The sequence below is a fragment of the Ranitomeya variabilis genome, chromosome 1, assembly GCF_051348905.1.
Source record: "Ranitomeya variabilis isolate aRanVar5 chromosome 1, aRanVar5.hap1, whole genome shotgun sequence".
Lineage (NCBI taxonomy): Eukaryota > Metazoa > Chordata > Amphibia > Anura > Dendrobatidae > Ranitomeya > Ranitomeya variabilis.
Window position 1 is genome coordinate 309,956,234 of NC_135232.1, and position 19,113 is coordinate 309,975,346.

Consider the following 19,113-nt stretch of genomic DNA (forward strand, 5'->3'; position numbering starts at 1 on the left):
CAGTCTTTATTGTGGCATTAAAAAATAGCAAGGTCTCACGGGAGAACGAGGGTGTCACGAGACGACAGCCGTTTTGCGCTGGTGCGCTTCTACGGGTCTAAGGTAAGACTGGGAGGAGGGGAACTTATACAGCTGAGCCGCCGCACAGCTCCCGCCCCTACTCCAGCGTCAGCCGAGACAACAGGAAACTTACTATTCAGGTAAAATGAACAAACAAAATTAAAAACAACAATATACAGTGACACCAATAAATAGAATTCTATCTCAAGAAGAAAGGAGAGCCTATTTTAATTACAAAAACACTGACATATCTGATCTCTCACTGAGACCCATAGGTCCTGTGGCATTTACTCGCAGAATCCATTTACCTTCTCTCTGAAGTAGCAACTTGTTGAGATCTCCACCTTGTAGGGGAAGTTTAACCCTTTCTAAGCCGGCAAAGCGCAACACCGCCGCATTACCTTCATGATGAGCCCGCAGATGGTTAATTAAATGGGGAACCCCCTTACCTGTATTGACTGAATTAAAATGCTCTCTAAATCTAACAAAAAGGGGACGGATGGTTTTGCCGACATAATAAAAACCACAAGGACAAAACAATACGTAGACTACATGTGTCGTTCTGCAGGAAATAAAGTCACGGACCTTATGACAAATAGGACCTATTCGAATTATCTTATCAACCAGATGATAACTACAAAAATTGCACTGTCCACATTTAAAATTTCCAAGTGGAGTCCCAGATTGAAGCCAATTATGGTGTTCAGTGACTACCCTATTGTGGACCAAAATATCCTTCAAATTTTTACCCCTACGGCAAGCAAACAAAGGTCCCTGACTCGTGAGATCTGAGAGGACAGGATCCTTTTCCAAGATGTGCCAACTTTTTCTAATGGCTGATCTAATGCAATTGTGTGAAAAAGTGATTGCTCCCTAACCCTAAAAAACTGGATGGGCCACACTTAGCAGCAAGAATTGCAATTAAGCGTTTGCGATAACTGGCAATGAGTCTTTTACATTGCTCTGGAGGAATTTTGGCCCACTCATCTTTGCAAAATTGTTGTAATTCAGCCACATTGGAGGGTTTCTCAGCATGAACCACCTTTTAAGGGTATACTTAACAATCAAAAGTAGAGGCACCATCTTGTAGATTGGATCAGACTGTAGTATGTCTGTACAGCATTCACAAAACCACAAGTAGAATTAAACATGCACTATTACAGGGATTACCATATAAATATCAAAACTTTACTAATGTACACAAAACTAAACATCTTTAAAAACATTCAAAATCACCAAGAAAAACAGATGCCCAGAATAGGGCTTGGCTCCACCTTTCCCCTAGGTCAACAATTAAGCCCAATGAATACCCAGAGCCGCCATGGTGATTGTTCAGCACCAAAAATTGAGAGTGGATAACAAATGTGGAACTCTAACCTGTTGTTACACAACAATAAAGTAATAGAGAGTTGTCAAGTGTAAGCTCAGCATCGATCTCCCCCAGAACATATGAGGGCTAGTATAAATTGTTAAATTTTGCTCTAGTGGAGTAACTCTAACCAGTGTAACTCACTTGAATGAGAAGCTACTAAGACGGAACTTCTGCTTTGCTCATTGAGTTCAGCAGAATTGCAATACTACCTTAGCAGATCATGCCTATGGTGCTAGATCCACCGAGCATGGTGAGCTGTAAACTATCTGAAGCCAGAAAAAGGGGGGAAGTGGGGGTGGAAAAAGGCAGAGCAACACTGCCCGACGCGCGTCGCCAACTAGTGGCTTCCTAAGGGGCTTGTGAGAGGATTTTGTATATATGAAGGGAATTAAAACAATTATTAGCAGCTGGGAGTCTTACTCAGAGAGAGGTCAATTGAGAGTGTGGAGACGCCGAATCGAAAATGAGGTATCGTGTGGATGGCATGGTAACAAGTAACGCTCCCTTCCTTGGTCATATGCAGAGGGAGTCGTACCTGCGTAGCAGGAGGGTCATAAGAAATGATGTCAGCACTGGGCCGGAAGTGATGTCTCTGTGACTTGCTGCCTAACACCTCGGGAAAACACCTCTCCCAGTGCCTGCGCTCTGGGGTGGGATTAAATTGCGATCTGCGCACACCCGGATGTAACTGATCAAGAGGATGTGAGCAGAACAATCACTATGGAAACCAGGATGTCGCGCATGCGTGATCTGTCAAAAATAAGCTGGAATACACCAGAATGCTGCCTTTGCATAAAATAACATGCAGTGCATGGTTAAAGTTTGTTGTTGGAAATCAAAAAATTGAGAGTGATTTGTTTGTCAAGAATTATGATATAATCTCAATGACATAGGTCCATTATTGTGGCATAAATTCAAATATACCTTAATTAAAGCAGTTTCAAGATCTTGCCTATATAAATGTTGGTTTAAGATGTATTATCTATTTTTCAGAAGAAAAAACATCACTACAAACAATTTTAAACATGAAGAATACATGCCTGCTCAGTAGTATGTCTTACAGTGATAACCCAAAAAGAAAAATTACTAGGCCACTCCAAAGTCTTAATTTTATTTTTCTTAAGCCATTCAGAGGTGGGCTTGCTAGTGTGTTTTAGATCATTGTCCTGCTGCGTTACCCAAATGCACATCCGCTTGAGGTCACAGACAGCCTGACATTCTCCTTCAGGATTTTTTGGTAGTCAGCAGAATTCATAATACCATTTACCAAAGCAAGTCTTCCAGGTCCTGAAGCCGCAAAACAGTCCCAGACCATCACACTACCACCACCATATTTTACTATTGGCATGATGTTAATTTTATGAAATGCTGTTATTTCTACTTCAGATGAAATGGGACATACACCTTATAAAATGTTGACCTTAACTGGCTAGGGAATTTGAACTCAGCTTCCCAAAGATGTCATAAACCACAGTTAATTTATGTTTTTTTGGATTTCTTTTTCCCTTAATAATAAAGACCTTTATTTAAAGACAACATTTTGCATTTACTTGTGTTATCTTTGTCTAATATTTACATTTGGTGAGCTGAAACATTTAAGTGTGACAAAGATGCAAAAGAATAGGAAATCAGGAAGAGGCAAACACTTTTTCACACAACTGTATATTAATATCCATTTTTGTAGAAAAAAAAATGTCAGCTGTCTGACTGGAATAGTAAACCTTATGCATTATTCTTTCTCTAATGCAGGGATGGGTAGTCAATTTTCCAGAGGGGCCACATGAGAGATAGTGACTGTTAAAAGTGCCGAACCAATAGGCTGCAATTAATTTGGCTCAATATTAACATATTAATTATTATTCATATTCGTATTAATTGTATCACTTAATTTTGAGCAAAATTAAAGTATGCTGACACCCCCTCATACACCATATGAGCCAACGCACAGCCTCCTATATACTCCCACATAGCCTCTTTTACACAACAGGAGCCCAAAGCATAGCCCCCTATATACAATGAGTCCCTACATAGCCTCTTATATACAGTATCAGCCCCACATAGCCTCCTATACAGTGTGAGCACCTACATAGCCTCCTACATTCAGAATAAGCCTCCAAATAGCCTGCTACATTCAGTATGAGCCCCCACATAGACTCCTATATACAGCATGAACCTCCAGAGACTACTATATGCAGGATGATCCCCATATAGCCTGCTATATACAGTGTGAGCCCCCACATAGACTACTTTATGCAGAGTGAATCCCACATAGCCTCCATATATACAGTTTTAGACCCCAGATAGCCTCCTATATACAGTTTGAGCCCTACATAGCCTCCTATATATAGTGTGAGCCCCACATAGCCTCCATATATACAGTGTGAGGATGCAGATAATAGTGACAGTGGATGGACAGCAGGCAGGGGAGGGCATGGTGCAGCCTGTGGGACACTGTTTCAGCCCTTCAGCTGTCTTGGTCACAGTTTGCCCAGGAATTTTACAGTATACCTAATCGTTCTCCTTTTCCTTCTTTAGAAAGCTGGGCCATTAAATGTCATTCATAGCCACCACATTTTCAACAGCCCTACTTGCTGTCAATGAATGAAACCTACCATGAGCATGCAATGCTAACACAATTATTACAGGAGACCTCTAATGAGGGTTCTAGCCTCTGCATGTAAACAGGGGTCTAAGGGGAAAGTTTTCTCCTTGTAGAGAGTGACATAGGAGCTCTGGCTTGTCAAGGTAAGGAGGCTTATTCGCCGTGCAATGCTCCTCTGGGAAATTTTATATGAAATTGCCTCTTCAGAGAAAAAGAGGACTTGAACTCTATATAGCGCCACCTGTTGGAGTTCAAGTCCTCTTTCTCCCTGAAGAGGCAATTTGCGAATGGATGTTAACACACATTTTCATCTGCAGACAAGCAGAGATCTTAAAACAAGGAAAAACCTAAATCACAAAGTTTAGTATACTACAAAACTTCATTAACTTGTTATTGTCCAGTGTCTAAGCTTTCTTTACGGTAATGGTGGATTGCAGAAACTGGTGCAACTCTCCCATTTTTCGGAATGAAACATTGCAGAAAATAAATAATCAGTTCACATGCGGTTCCCTAGATCTACTCAAATGTGCTAAGAGTCTCGGGGTACTGTTCTGCTCACTAATGATTGATAGCAATGCAAATAATGCTTACTATGGGCAAGGGCTGTCAATCATCAGTTAGAGAGGCGGAGGCATGTAAAACTAGTGGGCGGAGTGATGCGCTGAGCCTCTTGACAACACCAAGGGTGCATGGAGCCCCCTAATCAGCATATTTGATAACACTTCAGGTTCTATCGAACAAAGGCAGGGCTTAAAACGGTAAACGGCAATTTTTTTTTAAGGGCTATATCCACTCCCAGGCCATGTGGTCAGTTTAATACCCAATAGAGCAGATTTTACAACTAGACACAAATGTAAAAGCGTAAGAAAAACAGAAATAATAGGGACATGCATATGGATGAAAAATAGTGGGGGCCCCATCATACTTATTTGAGGCTGGTATGCCCCACCAAAATGGTCGGATTCAGCAATAACATCATACCAGCCAGTTAATGTAGACAATTCTGGCATTTGTCAATTACACTGCAGGTCCCAATTACCTTATAAGAAGACTGGGCACCCTGAAGTGCGTTCTATTACCCCTGACCCGATGAGAATGCTTTTCGTATTGGTACTATCCCCTGAATAATACTCTGAAAGTTCTCAGTGTGACCTCTATTATCAAATTATGTTGAATGTCTCATTGCTTACATATCGTTTTCTAGCAGATGAAAAATTGCTTATAATTACATTGCAGGGTAACAGAAGAATGGAAACTTTCTTACCAAGTTATTTGGAAACCATAAAAAGGAAATGTTTTAATTTGCTGAGACGAAACCATCACAAGTCCTGAGCACATCACTCCAAAAGCTGTGTACTCTGTGCAGAGAACGGTGACCTGTGCAGTAAAATACTTAGGGACGTCCTTACCCACTCCAGCACCACAGCTCTTGCCCTTTCCTGCGATCCCTGTAGATCTGCTACTTGGTTATTGAGCTCAAGGATCTGGCTGTGCGTCTCTTCTTGAAAATGAAGCAATTGTGCCCGTTCCCTCTCAGTCTTCTCCTGGTGCTCCAGCTCCCGCTTCAGCAACTTTTCCTGCGTTGCCATGAGAGTATTAAACCTGTCAATCATCTCCTGAACTTCCTGAAACTAAAGAATATGGATCATCATTAGTAACATCTTACTGAGAACTCCTTTTCTTTCTTGCTGAAATGCTGTTGATGATCACGAACACTCTGCCTGCAGGCTCTCTGTAAGGAAGTGTTTCCATTGCGTTAGCAAATAGCCTTTGGGCATGTTCACTGAACACGGATCTGCCCGTGGCAAATCCAATATATATTAAAGAAGCCTTCCGGGATTAACATAAATTTCTGCATTCACTCTGTGTGACTGCAGATTGCCTAATCCTGACAGTGTGCAGTAAGCGCAGTTAGGATTCCCTTCCTTCCCAATCCAGTTTGAGAGGGGGGGTGACTGCAAAAATTAGATTGGCATACATACGGTCACGTGCGGACTAGCAACTATTGAAATAAGTGGATGAAAAACGTGGCACGTGACATATGCAAATCCCATACTTGCAGTCATGTGACCACCCGCTCAAGCTGGAACTAGAGGTGATTTCTGACAGTGTGCATGCTGCACACTGGCAGGATTTGGCAATCTGAAGTCCTATAGAATGACTTCGGAAATGTATATGGCACCTGGAAAATCCCTTCAACTAGAGGATCTGCAGCAGAAATATGAAAAGCATTATCTCATTTCTACCACAGGTCCGCACAAGGATTAACCTAAGTCATTGAGGCTTCGTCGCCAGGTTTTCCATACCCCTTACTCGCAAAGGCTCTTGTTTACCCATAGCGCATTTGATGAAGATTATCTTGAGTCCACCAGAATCCTCATCAAATCCTGAACTTGTGTGTAGGCTCTGAATGATCTTAAACCTGCACCGTTATTATACAATTCTGTTTAATTCATTTACCTACTGCCTTAAGGATTCTAGTCTTTTATCCAAAGAAATATCTCCATTCACACAAGTCAATACAAGTAAATTACAGAGATGATGCCAAACTGACAGCCAAGTGGCCACAGGCGGCCTTACGTAGTTTACCTGTTGGGTCACTGGTAATATTCATCCACCGGAGGTAAAGTAAAAAACATCTAAAGAGAACCTGCTAATTCACCACACTCGTTTGTCTTAGTTAAAGCTTAAATCTCCCATAAAACATCAATTTTTGAACATCTTTTCTTGGACGTCTAGTTGTTTCTCTAGTAATCGTCTTAGGGTTTAAAAAATAAACTGACATCAGGGTGTAACTAATCCAGGACGTGTACCTACCCATTCTTATTCTGTCCAATCAGTACAGCCACACCCTACTGACAATTAAAATGGTAACGCCCAGTTGTCCATTTATTCATACATTCTCAGTAGTAATATCAGAGTAATGACACAATTCCTAAAAAAAAATATTCTCCAAGATTGATTTCAAGGGATGTCAAATATAGAAGTGTTAATCATTTATTTTTATCAATTATGAAATTGCTAAGTGAATAAACAAAAGAGAAATTTTAAATCAAAATTTGGTATGTACTGTCCACCCTTTGCCTTCAAAAACAGCATCAAAACATAATTTCTTCTAGGTACACTTTCAAAAGGAACTAAATAGTAAGCCTGATCCAAACATTTTGGAAACCCAGCCACAGATCTTCTGTGGATGTAGGATTGTCCTACAACTTATGTCACTTCATGCAATTCCAGACAGGCTCAATGATGTTGAGATTAAGGCTCTGTGAAGGCCATATCATCACTTCCAGGACTCAGTGTTCAGATTGATCCTGAAGCTAGTTCTTAACCCCTTCACCCCCAGTGCAATTTTTGTCCCCCCCCCCCCTTTTAAGAGCCGTAACTTTTTACATTTTTTCAGCCATATAGCCACATCATGGCTTGTTTTTGTGGGATGAGTTGTACTTTTCAATTACCGGTACATCGTACATTCTGCCACATAGTGTAGCGGAAAACAAAAAAATAATCCAAGCCCAATGAAATTGCAAAAAAAGTGCAATTCCACAATGTTTTCTGGGTTTATTTACCATGTTCAATATGTGGTAAAACTGACCTGGCAATCTGATTTCCCAGGTCACTACAAATACGCAGATACCAAACATGTATAGTATTTTTTTTATGTAAGTGGTGAAAAAAAAATGTTTAATTTTTTTTAAAAAAATTATTTTTGATTTTGTCGCCATTTTCCGAAAACCGTAACATTTTGTTGCTGTGTGAGGGCTTATTTTTTGCACACTGAGCTGACATTTCTGATACCAATGTTTTGATCGCCTTTTATTGCAATGCTGCGGTGACCAACAAAACGCAACTCTGGAGTCTTGATTTTTTTTTTATTGTTACACCGTTTACATAACTGATTAATTTATTTTATACTTTGATAGATCAGATATTTCTGAACACAGCGATACTAAACGTGTGTTATTACATTTTTTTATTTTTAATGGGGCAAAAGGGAGGTGATTTGAACTTGTGTCTTTAATTTTTCATATTTTTTAAAACTTTTTTTTGCCTGTGCTACACTGTTCTTTTGATCGCCTGTGCTACACAAGCAGTCTTTCAGCACTGCTATATATTGCAAAAATCAAAATATCCTATAAGGAGAAGCATTGTGATGACAGGCAAATGGGTTTTCAGCAGACTCTTGGCTGTCACGACAACCCAACGTCGCACCACGATTACGTGACGGGCACGACAATGGGCGGGATCAATGACGCGCTTTCTGCCCAAGCATGTAAAATGCCGCTATCAGATTGACAGCAGCATTTAACTATTTAACAGCTGCAGGTGGATCTTGGATCTACCCACGGCTGTTAGAGGCACTTGGTGGCTGATTAAATCAACCATCAAGTGCGGAGAAAGATGTGGTTCAGCGCTTGAACAAGCATCAAAAGCCGGGACACGATAACGTAAATAAAAGTCATTGGTCTTTGAAGGGGTTAACACTGGTTGTAAGTTTGGGGGTTGTTGTCCTGCTGTAGAATAAATTTGTAAAAAACCAGATGCCTCCCTGATGGTATTGTATGAAAGAAGCATTTTCAACAATGTAAAATCTGTCTGGGTTACATGAAAAGATTTGCACAAGACTGTATCCACAGATGATCTGTGGTTAGTTCTCCAAAATGTTTGGAATAATCTCCCTGTCGAGTTCCTTGAAAAACTGTGAACATATGTATCTTGAAGAATTGGAACTTAAATGCCATTTTGAAGACTAAGGATAGTCACACCAAATATTGATAGGATTTAGATTTCTCTTTCATCCATTCACTTAACATTTTGTTAATTGATAAAAAATAAACTATTGACACTTTTCAAAGCATTCTTACTTTGCAGTATTTTTTCTATACCTGCCAAAAACATTTACACAGAGTTGTGTAATATACATATATTGTGATCAGCATGTTTGTGATCGGTACAACAAAGATCCCTAATAGGATTGTGTCCCTTAACTTTTCCGTCATATGGCAGCATTGGAGCTCTTACAGGGGTTTCATCAAGATCAATTTTCAGATGAGCAGAGCTCCCCATGTTAAGGAGACAGTTTGGGTCAGTGGGATGGTTACTCCACTGGCCAGAACTATGCGCTCTTCGATGCTGCAAGCAGAAGCAGCAGCACTGGAGCAGAATTAAAGCTAGTCTCGTTCAGCAATCGGCGACCTTTAGAGAGGCTCTTCCAAGATTTATAGCCAAGATCTTCAAAGTGCGGCGCTCCTGGACTAAGTGATCAGTCACCTTTGATAGACTGCAAAGATGTGTGCTAAATTAGGCAACCAATAGCAAACTATAAAATTTAAAAATCCTCCTGTTCTGGAGAATGGAGAGTATTTTTAACAAGTAAATTCCAAAGTTGCTTGTTGTTACAATCATTCTGCAAGTTTAACTTCTTTAAGACCTATGACGAATAGATATGTCACAGGTCGCCTCCCCCTTTTTGATGTGGGCTCTGGTGCTGAACTCGCATCTTTTCAGGCACATGACAGCTGATCTGATCAGCTGTCATGTGCCCCTAACCACCGTGGGTGGAATCTCGATCAACCTGCAACTGTTAACATGTTAAATTTCAATGTCAATCTTTGACAGTGTCATTTAACATGCACGGAAGCGCATCACTAACCCCGCCCATCGGTGCCCCTGTCACATGATCGAGGGGCGCCAATAGGTTGGTATGACATCCGAGGGTCTACAGGAGACTTGTCATTGCCGGACTTGCCATTGCCGATCTGCTAGGAGTGCCACCCCTTGGCTGGCATTCATAGCAGATGAAGCCTGCTATGTGTAGCACAAGAGATCAGAATATTGCAGCTTTAAGTCTGCTAAGGAAATTACTTAAGCATGTAAAAAGTGTAAAAAAATGCTTTTAAAAATATATAAAAGTTCAAGTCACCCCCTATTGCCCTATTCAAAATAAAACAATAAAAAGAAATAAAAAATACACATATTTGGTATCGCTGTGTTCAGAAATGCCCGATTTATTAAAATCTAAACAGAATTAGTCTGATCGATAAATGGCGTGACGAGATAAAAAATCAAACTGCCAGAATTAGGGGTTTTTTTGGTCGCCGCAACATTGTAATAAAATGCAATAATGGGCGATGAAAAGATTGTATCTACCCCAAAATGCTATCGATAAAAACGGCAGATCAGTGTGTAAAAAATAGTCCCTCAGCAAGCCCCAAAGCATGAAAAATGAAATGCCATGGGTCTTCGAAAATGGTGCTATTTTTTTTTTCTTACAAACTTTTTTTTGTAATCATTTAAATAAAAAAGAACCTATACATGCTTGGTATCTGCATAATCATAATGGTCTGGTAGAATTGTAATGGCAGGTCAATTTTAGCATTTATGAAGGAACAGATGAATGACCTCGGAGAGACCAAAACAGGCACTACTCCTAATAGCCAGTTTCCTACTCCACACTGATGAGGGGCAAAAACCCCGAAACAGCTGTTTGTGGATGGATACCATGCTTGGCATAGGTGGTTTTCCTTTATTGGATATTCTCCTTTATTGGATGCTGCCCTTCCCGTGGTTGTTCCTTCCCGGAGAAAGGCCTGGCTATTCATTGCTTGCATTGAGAAACACGTGATGGTGTCTCCGCAGCTTACTTTACATGAATTTTAGCATTTAGTGAATATAGAAAAAAAAAGTGCACTTTTTTGTAATTTCACTGCACTTGGAATTTTTTTCCCCATTTTCCAGTACACGATACGGTAAAACCAATGGTGTGGTTCAAAAATACACCTCACCCAGCAAAAAACAATCCCGCACACAGCCATATTGACGGGAAAATAAAAAAGTTATGGCTCTGGGAGGAAAAAGCGAAAGCGCAAAAATGGAAAATCCCAAGGTGGTGAAAGGGTTAACCATTTATCACGCTGACCTCTTTAAGTAATCTAACCATGTCACTTGTTAAAATGCCTGATGACTGCATGTCTTTCTACATAAATTCTAGATTAATTCTTTCACCTTCTCACCTCATCAGTCCTCTCTAACACCCTCTGCAGATAGTGTTGATATATCCTATTCTTCTCCTGGCGATGCAGCAGCTTCTCCTTACGGGTTTGTAACTGTATGTTGTCTGCCTGTAAACGTATTGCTTCCCGTTCCTTCTGTGCCGCCAGCTGCCGTTCTTCCCCAGCTTTACGTAGGGCACGCATTCGTTTTGAATCATTTTCCTTTAAAAAAAAAACGTGGGTGTAAACAAGCTGTACATAGAGAGATTTTTACCTTTGCCCTGTATTTACAACAGTATTAACCTAGATGCTAGATGCCATGGTGCTTGAAAGCTTCAGCTCTGTTATATTGGTGGGTTTTCTCCCATGAACTGCTCACTTCAGGTTCTTCCACAACTTTTCTATACAATTAAGGTCAGGACTTTGGCCATTCCAAAACCTTACTCTTCTTTAACCATTCTTCTGTAGAACGACTTGTGTGTTAGCTGCATGACGCTCATGGACAGATGTACTGACATTTCCTTGCTGATAAAATCGAGAATTCATTGTTTCATCAAAGATGGCAAGTAGTGATGAGCGAGGATACTCGTTGTTTGGGTTTTCCCGGGCACGCTCGGGGGGTCTCCGAGTATTTGTTAGTGCTCGGAGATTTAGTTTTCCTTGCCACAGCTGCATGATTTACGGCTGCTAAACAGGCTGAATACATGTATTCAGGCTGTCCACCAGCCGTAAATCACGCAGCTGAGGCGACGAAAACTAAATCTCCGAGCACCAACAAATACTCGGAGATCACCCGAGCGTGCCCGGGAAAACCCGAGCAACGAGTATACTCGCTCATCACTAATGGCAAGCCATCCTGGCCGAGATGCAGCAAAACAAGCCCAAACAATTATACTACCACACTACTATTTTTCAGAGATTGTTTGAGGTTTTTAAACTGTAATGCAGGGCTTTTATTTCTCAAAACATTTAAACTTAAAAGTTGCATTTTGGTCTTCTTTCTTCCGTCCACAAAACTTTGATCCAATAGTCTTCTGGCTCGACGACTCGACGAGGCGATCTTTAGTAAACTGTAGATGGGCACCATCGTTATTTTTGGACAGCAATGGTATTCTCCTTGCAATCCTGCCATGCACACCATTGTTGTCCAGTATCCCCCTGATGGTGAACTCATAAACATTAGCTAATGTGAGAGGCCTTAAGTTCCTCAGAGATTACCTTGGGTTCTTGTGTGAACTATTATACACCTTGTGCTTGGAGTGAAGTTTGTTGATCAAGCACTATTGGAGAGGTTAATAATTGTCTCAAATCTGTACAGAATCTGTCTGGCTATGAATTAGAGGAGTTAAACACTCTCTAGAGATGGTTTTATAACCTGTGCCTAACGCGCTAAACAATTCTTTTTCTGAGGTCCTTAGAAATCTCCTTTTTTCATGCCATGATACACTTCCACAAACGTGTTGTGAAGAGAAAACTTTGATAGATCGTGCTCTTTAAATAAAACCGGTCATTCTCTCACACGTTATTATCATCCAATTGATTGAAGACACCTGACTCTACTTTCATCTTCAAATTGTCTGATAATCCTAGAGGTTCACATACTTTTGTCACTCACACTCTTGTGATATTGGCTCATTTTCACTAATACAAAAATGGCAAATGTTAATATTTTTGACTCATTTGTTTGATTTGGTTCTCTTTATCTATTTTTTAGGACTTATGTGAAAATCTGATATAGATTTAAGTCAAATTTATGCAGAAATATATGGAAAATTCTGATAAGTTCAGAAACATTTAATCTCCATTGTATACTGTATACAAATGACTAGAGTGCTTTAGTAGGGCCGGTTTATGTATTATTATAAAGCACTAATATTTTATGAGAAAACATCAATGATTTTATACTATTACTTCAACTAATTGTGAGAGGGATCCAGAACATCAATTACAACATGTAACCACATTTTATCTTACCAATAGCTCAAGAGATATATTAAGGGAGCACTTGCACATCTCAGCATAACCTCGAGGGAATTAAATATCAGGGTTATTGATCTGTCCAGTTAGGAAGCAGAAGTGATCGTCAATCAATTTCTTCTGCTTTGGTGCAAATAAAAGTTTGACTAACAAAACGGGAATGTTTTTGCAGGTCATAGCCACATGCAGTTACTTTCTCCTCCTTCTTCCTGCCTGATTCATTCCTAATTATTTGTTTTGCTAGAGCCTTCATCAATAGTTGTAGCATAAGGTGATTCCCATTTAGGTCGCACATGTATTCCATCTCGTCCAGGATGGCATATTCACAAGTGTTGTGGCAAAAAGGTTTCCTGTGTCTCCCAGCACAATCTCAAGATCATGGAACAGAGACAGGGACACAAGCCATTACATGCGGAGACCCATACAGGGTCATGCAGAGGGGGTATCCACCCATCAGCAGGACTGGTAGCTGGTATCTGCTCCGTTGTGTGATTAGAAATAGGAGGTGCACTGGTGGAGACCTACAAAATGACCTCTAGCGGTCTACTGGTGTGCTTGAGTCAGACCAAACTGTCAGAAACAGAAACCATGATGGCCCAACGTCCTATAGTGGGACCAGTTTAGCGGTGGGTCAGTGATGGTATGGGGAAGTATATTCTTGAAGAGTCGCAGAGACCTCCATGTGATAACCTCAATCAGGGTACCACTGGATAAGTATCAGGATGAAATCACCAGAGAAATTGTCAAGCCTAACCCTGCTGCAGTGGCCTTAGTTTCCCCTCGGCACTGGACAATGTCTTCATTTGGTGCACCTGCTGTCCCTGGATGATGACGGCATTGATGCTAGTGACTGGCCCTTATGTTCCTCAGGCTTGAATCCAACTGACAACCTCTAGGACATTATGAATCAGTGCATGCAACGTTGCCACACAGCACCACAGACTGTCCAGAAGCTCAGTGATGTCCCGATTCTGGTCTGGGGGTGATTCGTACTGATTTGGAATCGATCCCTCAACTGGTTCATGAAGTTAGTCTCCATTAACTGTTTACACATCATTTTGTTCTCAATTACAGAATTTTTAGCAGTAAAGAGTCACAATTAGTGATGAGCGAGTATACTCGTTACTCGAAATTTCCTGAGCATGCTCGGGTGTCCTCCGAGTATTTTTTAGTGCTCGGAGATTTAGTTTTCATCTCCGCAGCTGAATGATTTACATCTGTTATCCAGCTTGATTATATGTGGGGATTCCCTAGCAACCAGGCAACCCTAAATCTTCGAGCACTTACAAATTCTCGGAGACCCCCCCCCCCCCCCCCCCCCGAGCGTGCTCGAGAAATCTCGAGTAACGAGTATACTCGCTCATCACTAGTCACAATCTTTAATTTATTGAGATCCAATATGTAATTCAAAGGGTTACCCGATCACAAAACATGTACGAGATATATTACTAATGGTCATGTATAGCAGATCAGTGGGGGTTTAACACCTGGCACCCTCCACCGTTCAGGTATTAGAAACTCCGCACAGTGGCCAGGTATTGCAGAACAGCCCCTTTCCTCCATTCAATGTGTAGCGGGTTCTCTCGAATAGGAGCGGATCAGTATTACTCGATTCATTGCAGCTCTGTTCAATGTGTTTACATTAGAACAGCTGATTGGTGGGGGTGAAGAAGTAGGTCAAAAATATCTTTTGCCTGGACAACCCCTTTAAGTGTTCCCTTAATTTGTTTTATTTTAGCAGTGTATATGCAATAAAAAGAAATACCATAATAATCTTAACAGGCTGAACTGGATGAACTAGTCTTTGCTTCAACCTTACTAACCATGTCACTGTGTAGATAATGTCACCTTATTTGTTTTTACCATATTGTCTTTGTTTCTGCAGGACATCAGAAGATTAGGAAAGTCATTTAGATGTATATTGTTCTCTATTGTTAGCTTAAAAACATGAAAAGCCAGAATTTAACCAGATTCCTTTTTCACGTTTATTATTCACTAAAACAACATGTCTACACTGAAAAGAACATTCAATTTTATACTTTAAAGTGAACCTGTGATGTAAAATACTGCTATTAGCCTGCAGATATGGGGTTATTCTGCAGGTTCATCGCATTCTGATTCCATGCAGCACCGACACTGAGAGTCCCGCTGCCAGGAGGAAATTATCTTTATTCCCCCTTGGTGGCCTCTAGCTTGTAGTCATAGGGGTGGGCCCATGCAGGTTCAGTCACCACTCTGGGTATAGGGTGCGTAACCGCGTTCTCAGCATTAAGTAACAGCAGGACCCAATGCTGAGCTAGTGTCAGTCAGTGTCGGGGGTGCAGATACAACTGCCCCTTTCTATACAGAGAGTGGTGACTGAAGCAGCGCCAGCGCCAACCCCGTGACTGAAACCTGAACACTGCTAGGAGGAATAGAGCTAATTTCCTCCCGGCAGAGGGGCTCTCAGTGCCGGCGCTGCATGGTATCAGAACACTATTAACCTGCAGAATAACCCCGTATCTGCACATTAATAGCGTTGTTTTACACGACAGGTTCCCTGTAAAGGAATATTGAGTAAAGTACAACAAAAAGCTCCCACATGCTCAAGATCTACATATTCTATTACCACAGAGTGTTTTATCTCTAGTTCAAACAGTTATGCTCTGGATCCATTCTTGCTTTTATAGCTGCAGTCAAGAATTTAAGACATTTTCAGAAACAATCGAGCAAAAAACTGTGTGGCCAGGTACATGCAAATAGTTATCTCCACCATCTTACTCCTCTTCTCTCTGCATGGCTACTCCTGTTAGGTTATGTCTACACCATGTACCTACATTTAGCCGAACATATACAACGGGAAAAGCTACCGGTATATCCAGGCTCTAAAATGGAGAGGTCTTGAAGAATGGCAAAAGATAGATGTTGCAATATGTCACCAACATCTTCATTCCATGCCTAGAGGACTTGGAGCTGTCCTTAAAAATCATGGAGGTCACACATAATAATAGATATACAGTACAGACCAAAAGTTTAGACACACCTTCTCATTTAAAGATTTTTCTGTATTTTCATGACTAAGAAAATTGTACATTCACACTGATGGCGTCAAAACTATGAAATAACACATATGGAATTATATACTTAACAAAAAAGTGTGAAACAACTGAAAATATGTCTTATATTCTAGGTTCTTCAAAATAGCCACCTTTTGCTTTGATGACTGCTTTGCACACTCCTGGCATTCTCTTGATGAGCTTCAAGAAGTAGTCACCGGAAATGGTCTTCCAACAATCTTGAAGAAGTTCCCAGAGATGCTTAGCACTTGTTGGCCCTTTTGCCTTCACTCTGCGGTCCAGCTCACCCCAAACCATCTCGATTGGGTTCAGGCCTGGTGACTGTAGAGGCCAGGTCATCTGGCGTAGCACCCCATCACTCTCCTTCTTGGTCAAATAGCCCTTACACAGCCTGGAGGTGTGTTTGGGGTCATTGTCCTGTTGAAAAATAAATGAAACCGGATGGAATAGCATGCCGCTGCTAGATGCTGTGGTAGCCATGCTGGTTCAGTATGCCTTCAATTTTGAATAAATCCCCAACAGTGTCACCAGCAAAGCACCCCCACACCATCACACCTCCTCCTCCATGCTTCACGGTGGGAACCAGGCATGTAGAGTCCATCCATTCACCTTTTCTGTGTCGCACAAAGATACGGTGGTTGGAACCAAAGATCTCAAATTTGGACTCATCAGACCAAAGCACAGATTTCCACTGGTCTAATGTCCATTCCTTGTGTTCTTTAGCCCAAACCAGTCTCTTCTGCTTGTTGCCTGTCCTTAGCAGTGGTTTCCTAGCAGCTATTTTACCATGAAGGCCTGCTGCACAAAGTCTCCTCTTAACAGTTGTTGTAGAGATGTACGAGTCAAAAATAGCCAAAGGATTAACAAACTCATATAATTTATTGAAAATTCAAATAATCTGATTTGTGATACTAATATTTATGTGTTGGCAGCATGCTTGCTGTCCATCTGATAACACTGGTTAATACTTGTTACGTTTACTATCTTCCCGGTCTGTGATCTTGGGTCACTGTTTGTATGTATGGATGTAGTCCAATTTTCTAGAAATTGTCTATTATATACTATATGGTAATACTATACATATTTGATTTGAAAATCAGATTATTTGAATTTTCAATAAATTATATGAGTTTGTTAATCCTTTGGCTATTTTTGACTCGTGGTTCTCCTGTTTAATAATATTGTTATTTGAGTCGCCATTTTTTATGGTATAATTTATAACTGATGTTTATTTATGTTGTAGAGATGTCTGCTGCTAGAACTCTGTTTGGCATTGACCTGGTCTCTAATCTGAGCTGCTGTTAACCTGCGATTTCTGAGGCTGGTGACTCGGATAAACTTACCCTCAGAAGCAGAGGTGACTCTTGGTCTTACTTTCCTGGGGTGGTCCTCATGTGAGCCAGTTTCTTTGTAGCGCTTGATGGTTTTTGCCACTGCACTTGGGGACACTTTCAAAGTTTTCCCAATTTTTCGGACTGACTGACCTTCATTTCTTAAAGTAATGATGGCCACTCGTTTTTCTTTACTTACAGTAGCTGCTTTTTTCTTGCCATAATACCATAATACAAATTCTAACAGTCTATTCAGTAGGACTATCAGCTGTGTATCCACCAGACTTCTGCTCAACACAACTGATGGTCCCAATCCCATTTATAAGGCAAGAAATCCCACTTATTAAACCTGACAGGGCACACCTGTGAAGTGAAAACCATTTCCGGTGACTACCTCTTGAACCTCATCAAGAGAATGCCAAGAGTGTGCAAAGCAGTCATCAAAGCAAAAGGTGGCTACTTTGAAGAACCTAGAATATGAGACATAATTTCAGTTGTTTCACACTTTTTTGTTAAGTATATAATTCCACATGTGTTAATTCATAGTTTTGATGCCTTCAGTGTGAATTTACAATTTTCATAGTTATGAAAATACAGAAAAATCTTTAAATGAGAAGGTGTGTCCAAACTTTTGGTCTGTCAAAATTTGGGAAATTATTCTTGAGTTCAATGAGATGTTGATTAAAATATTACTTTTCATTGAGGGTGAACTCATATATATATTTAATTTTTGTTGTTGTTGTTTTTACAATGGGTCGATATGGTGGACTGCTGCCACTATCAGCCACATTCAACATGAACATTTGCGTCTGACGATGGACAAAAACTCTGAGTGCACCTAGCCTTGGTTTCACACCTTGTATCCTCACCTACTGATACATGGAAGTGAAAGGGGAAAAAAGAAAAGTGCAGTACAAGTTAGCATAGTTCAAGTTTCTCAACATGGAGGGTATATGATTCATGACTGTTGGGGAATACAGTGCTTTTGCAACTCCTCAAGCCCCTTTTTAATGCCTTCACAGGATGTGCCATACATGTATGGTGCAAGCTGGAAGCGGGTGTATGGGGCAGGTTCATGGGGTGAGGTTGCCCCATACATATCAGATCATGGATGAGTGTTACAGCCACGACCTACCTCTAACAATCGCAGGTGGCACGTCACTCTATGTGCCCATCGGTGACCGGTGACGTGATTGCAGGTCACCGATTCGTTGCTATGACAGCAGGGAGTGTGTTGAAGGCCTTTGTGCTTGTCATTATGGAGCTCCCTTGAAACCCTTCCGGAGGCCGTGCTTCAAAGGAAACAGTGATTTTTGCTATATGAAGCAATACTGTGGCATTGCTGTACATAGCACAAGCGATCAAACAACCGCACATTCAAGTTCAGTGAGGGGACTAACAAGTACAGTGAAAAGTATAAATAACACGTTTTTTAAAAATATGAAAAAAACAAACAAACACAAAAGTTCAAATCCCTTTTCCGCCATTAAAAATAAAGATAATACATTTAAAAAAAATACACATGGTGTCTCTGTATTCAGAAAAGTCAGATCTATCAAAATATAAAAGTAATTAATCTGATCAATAAACACGATAAACGTAAAAAATTCAAGAACGCCAAAATGATGCTATTTTGGTTGCTGCAATTCCACTAAAAATGCTGTAACAAATGATCAAAACGTCATATCTATCCCCAAATGGTGTGAATAAAAACGTTGTCTCA

The 19,113-nt window shown here is 40.6% G+C and overlaps 1 protein-coding gene across 1 annotated transcript in view; it reads right to left on the minus strand.

The window, feature by feature from the left end:
* Positions 1–19,113, minus strand: part of CFAP73 (cilia and flagella associated protein 73) — a 53,641-nt gene that overhangs the window by 25,605 nt on the left and 8,923 nt on the right. Inside the window, exons 4-5 of the mRNA XM_077296569.1 lie at positions 11,048–11,248; positions 5,444–5,665 (exon numbers count right to left, since the gene is read on the minus strand). Coding sequence (XP_077152684.1) covers positions 5,444–5,665; positions 11,048–11,248 — 423 coding nt within the window. The remainder of the gene's footprint in view (positions 1–5,443; positions 5,666–11,047; positions 11,249–19,113) is intronic.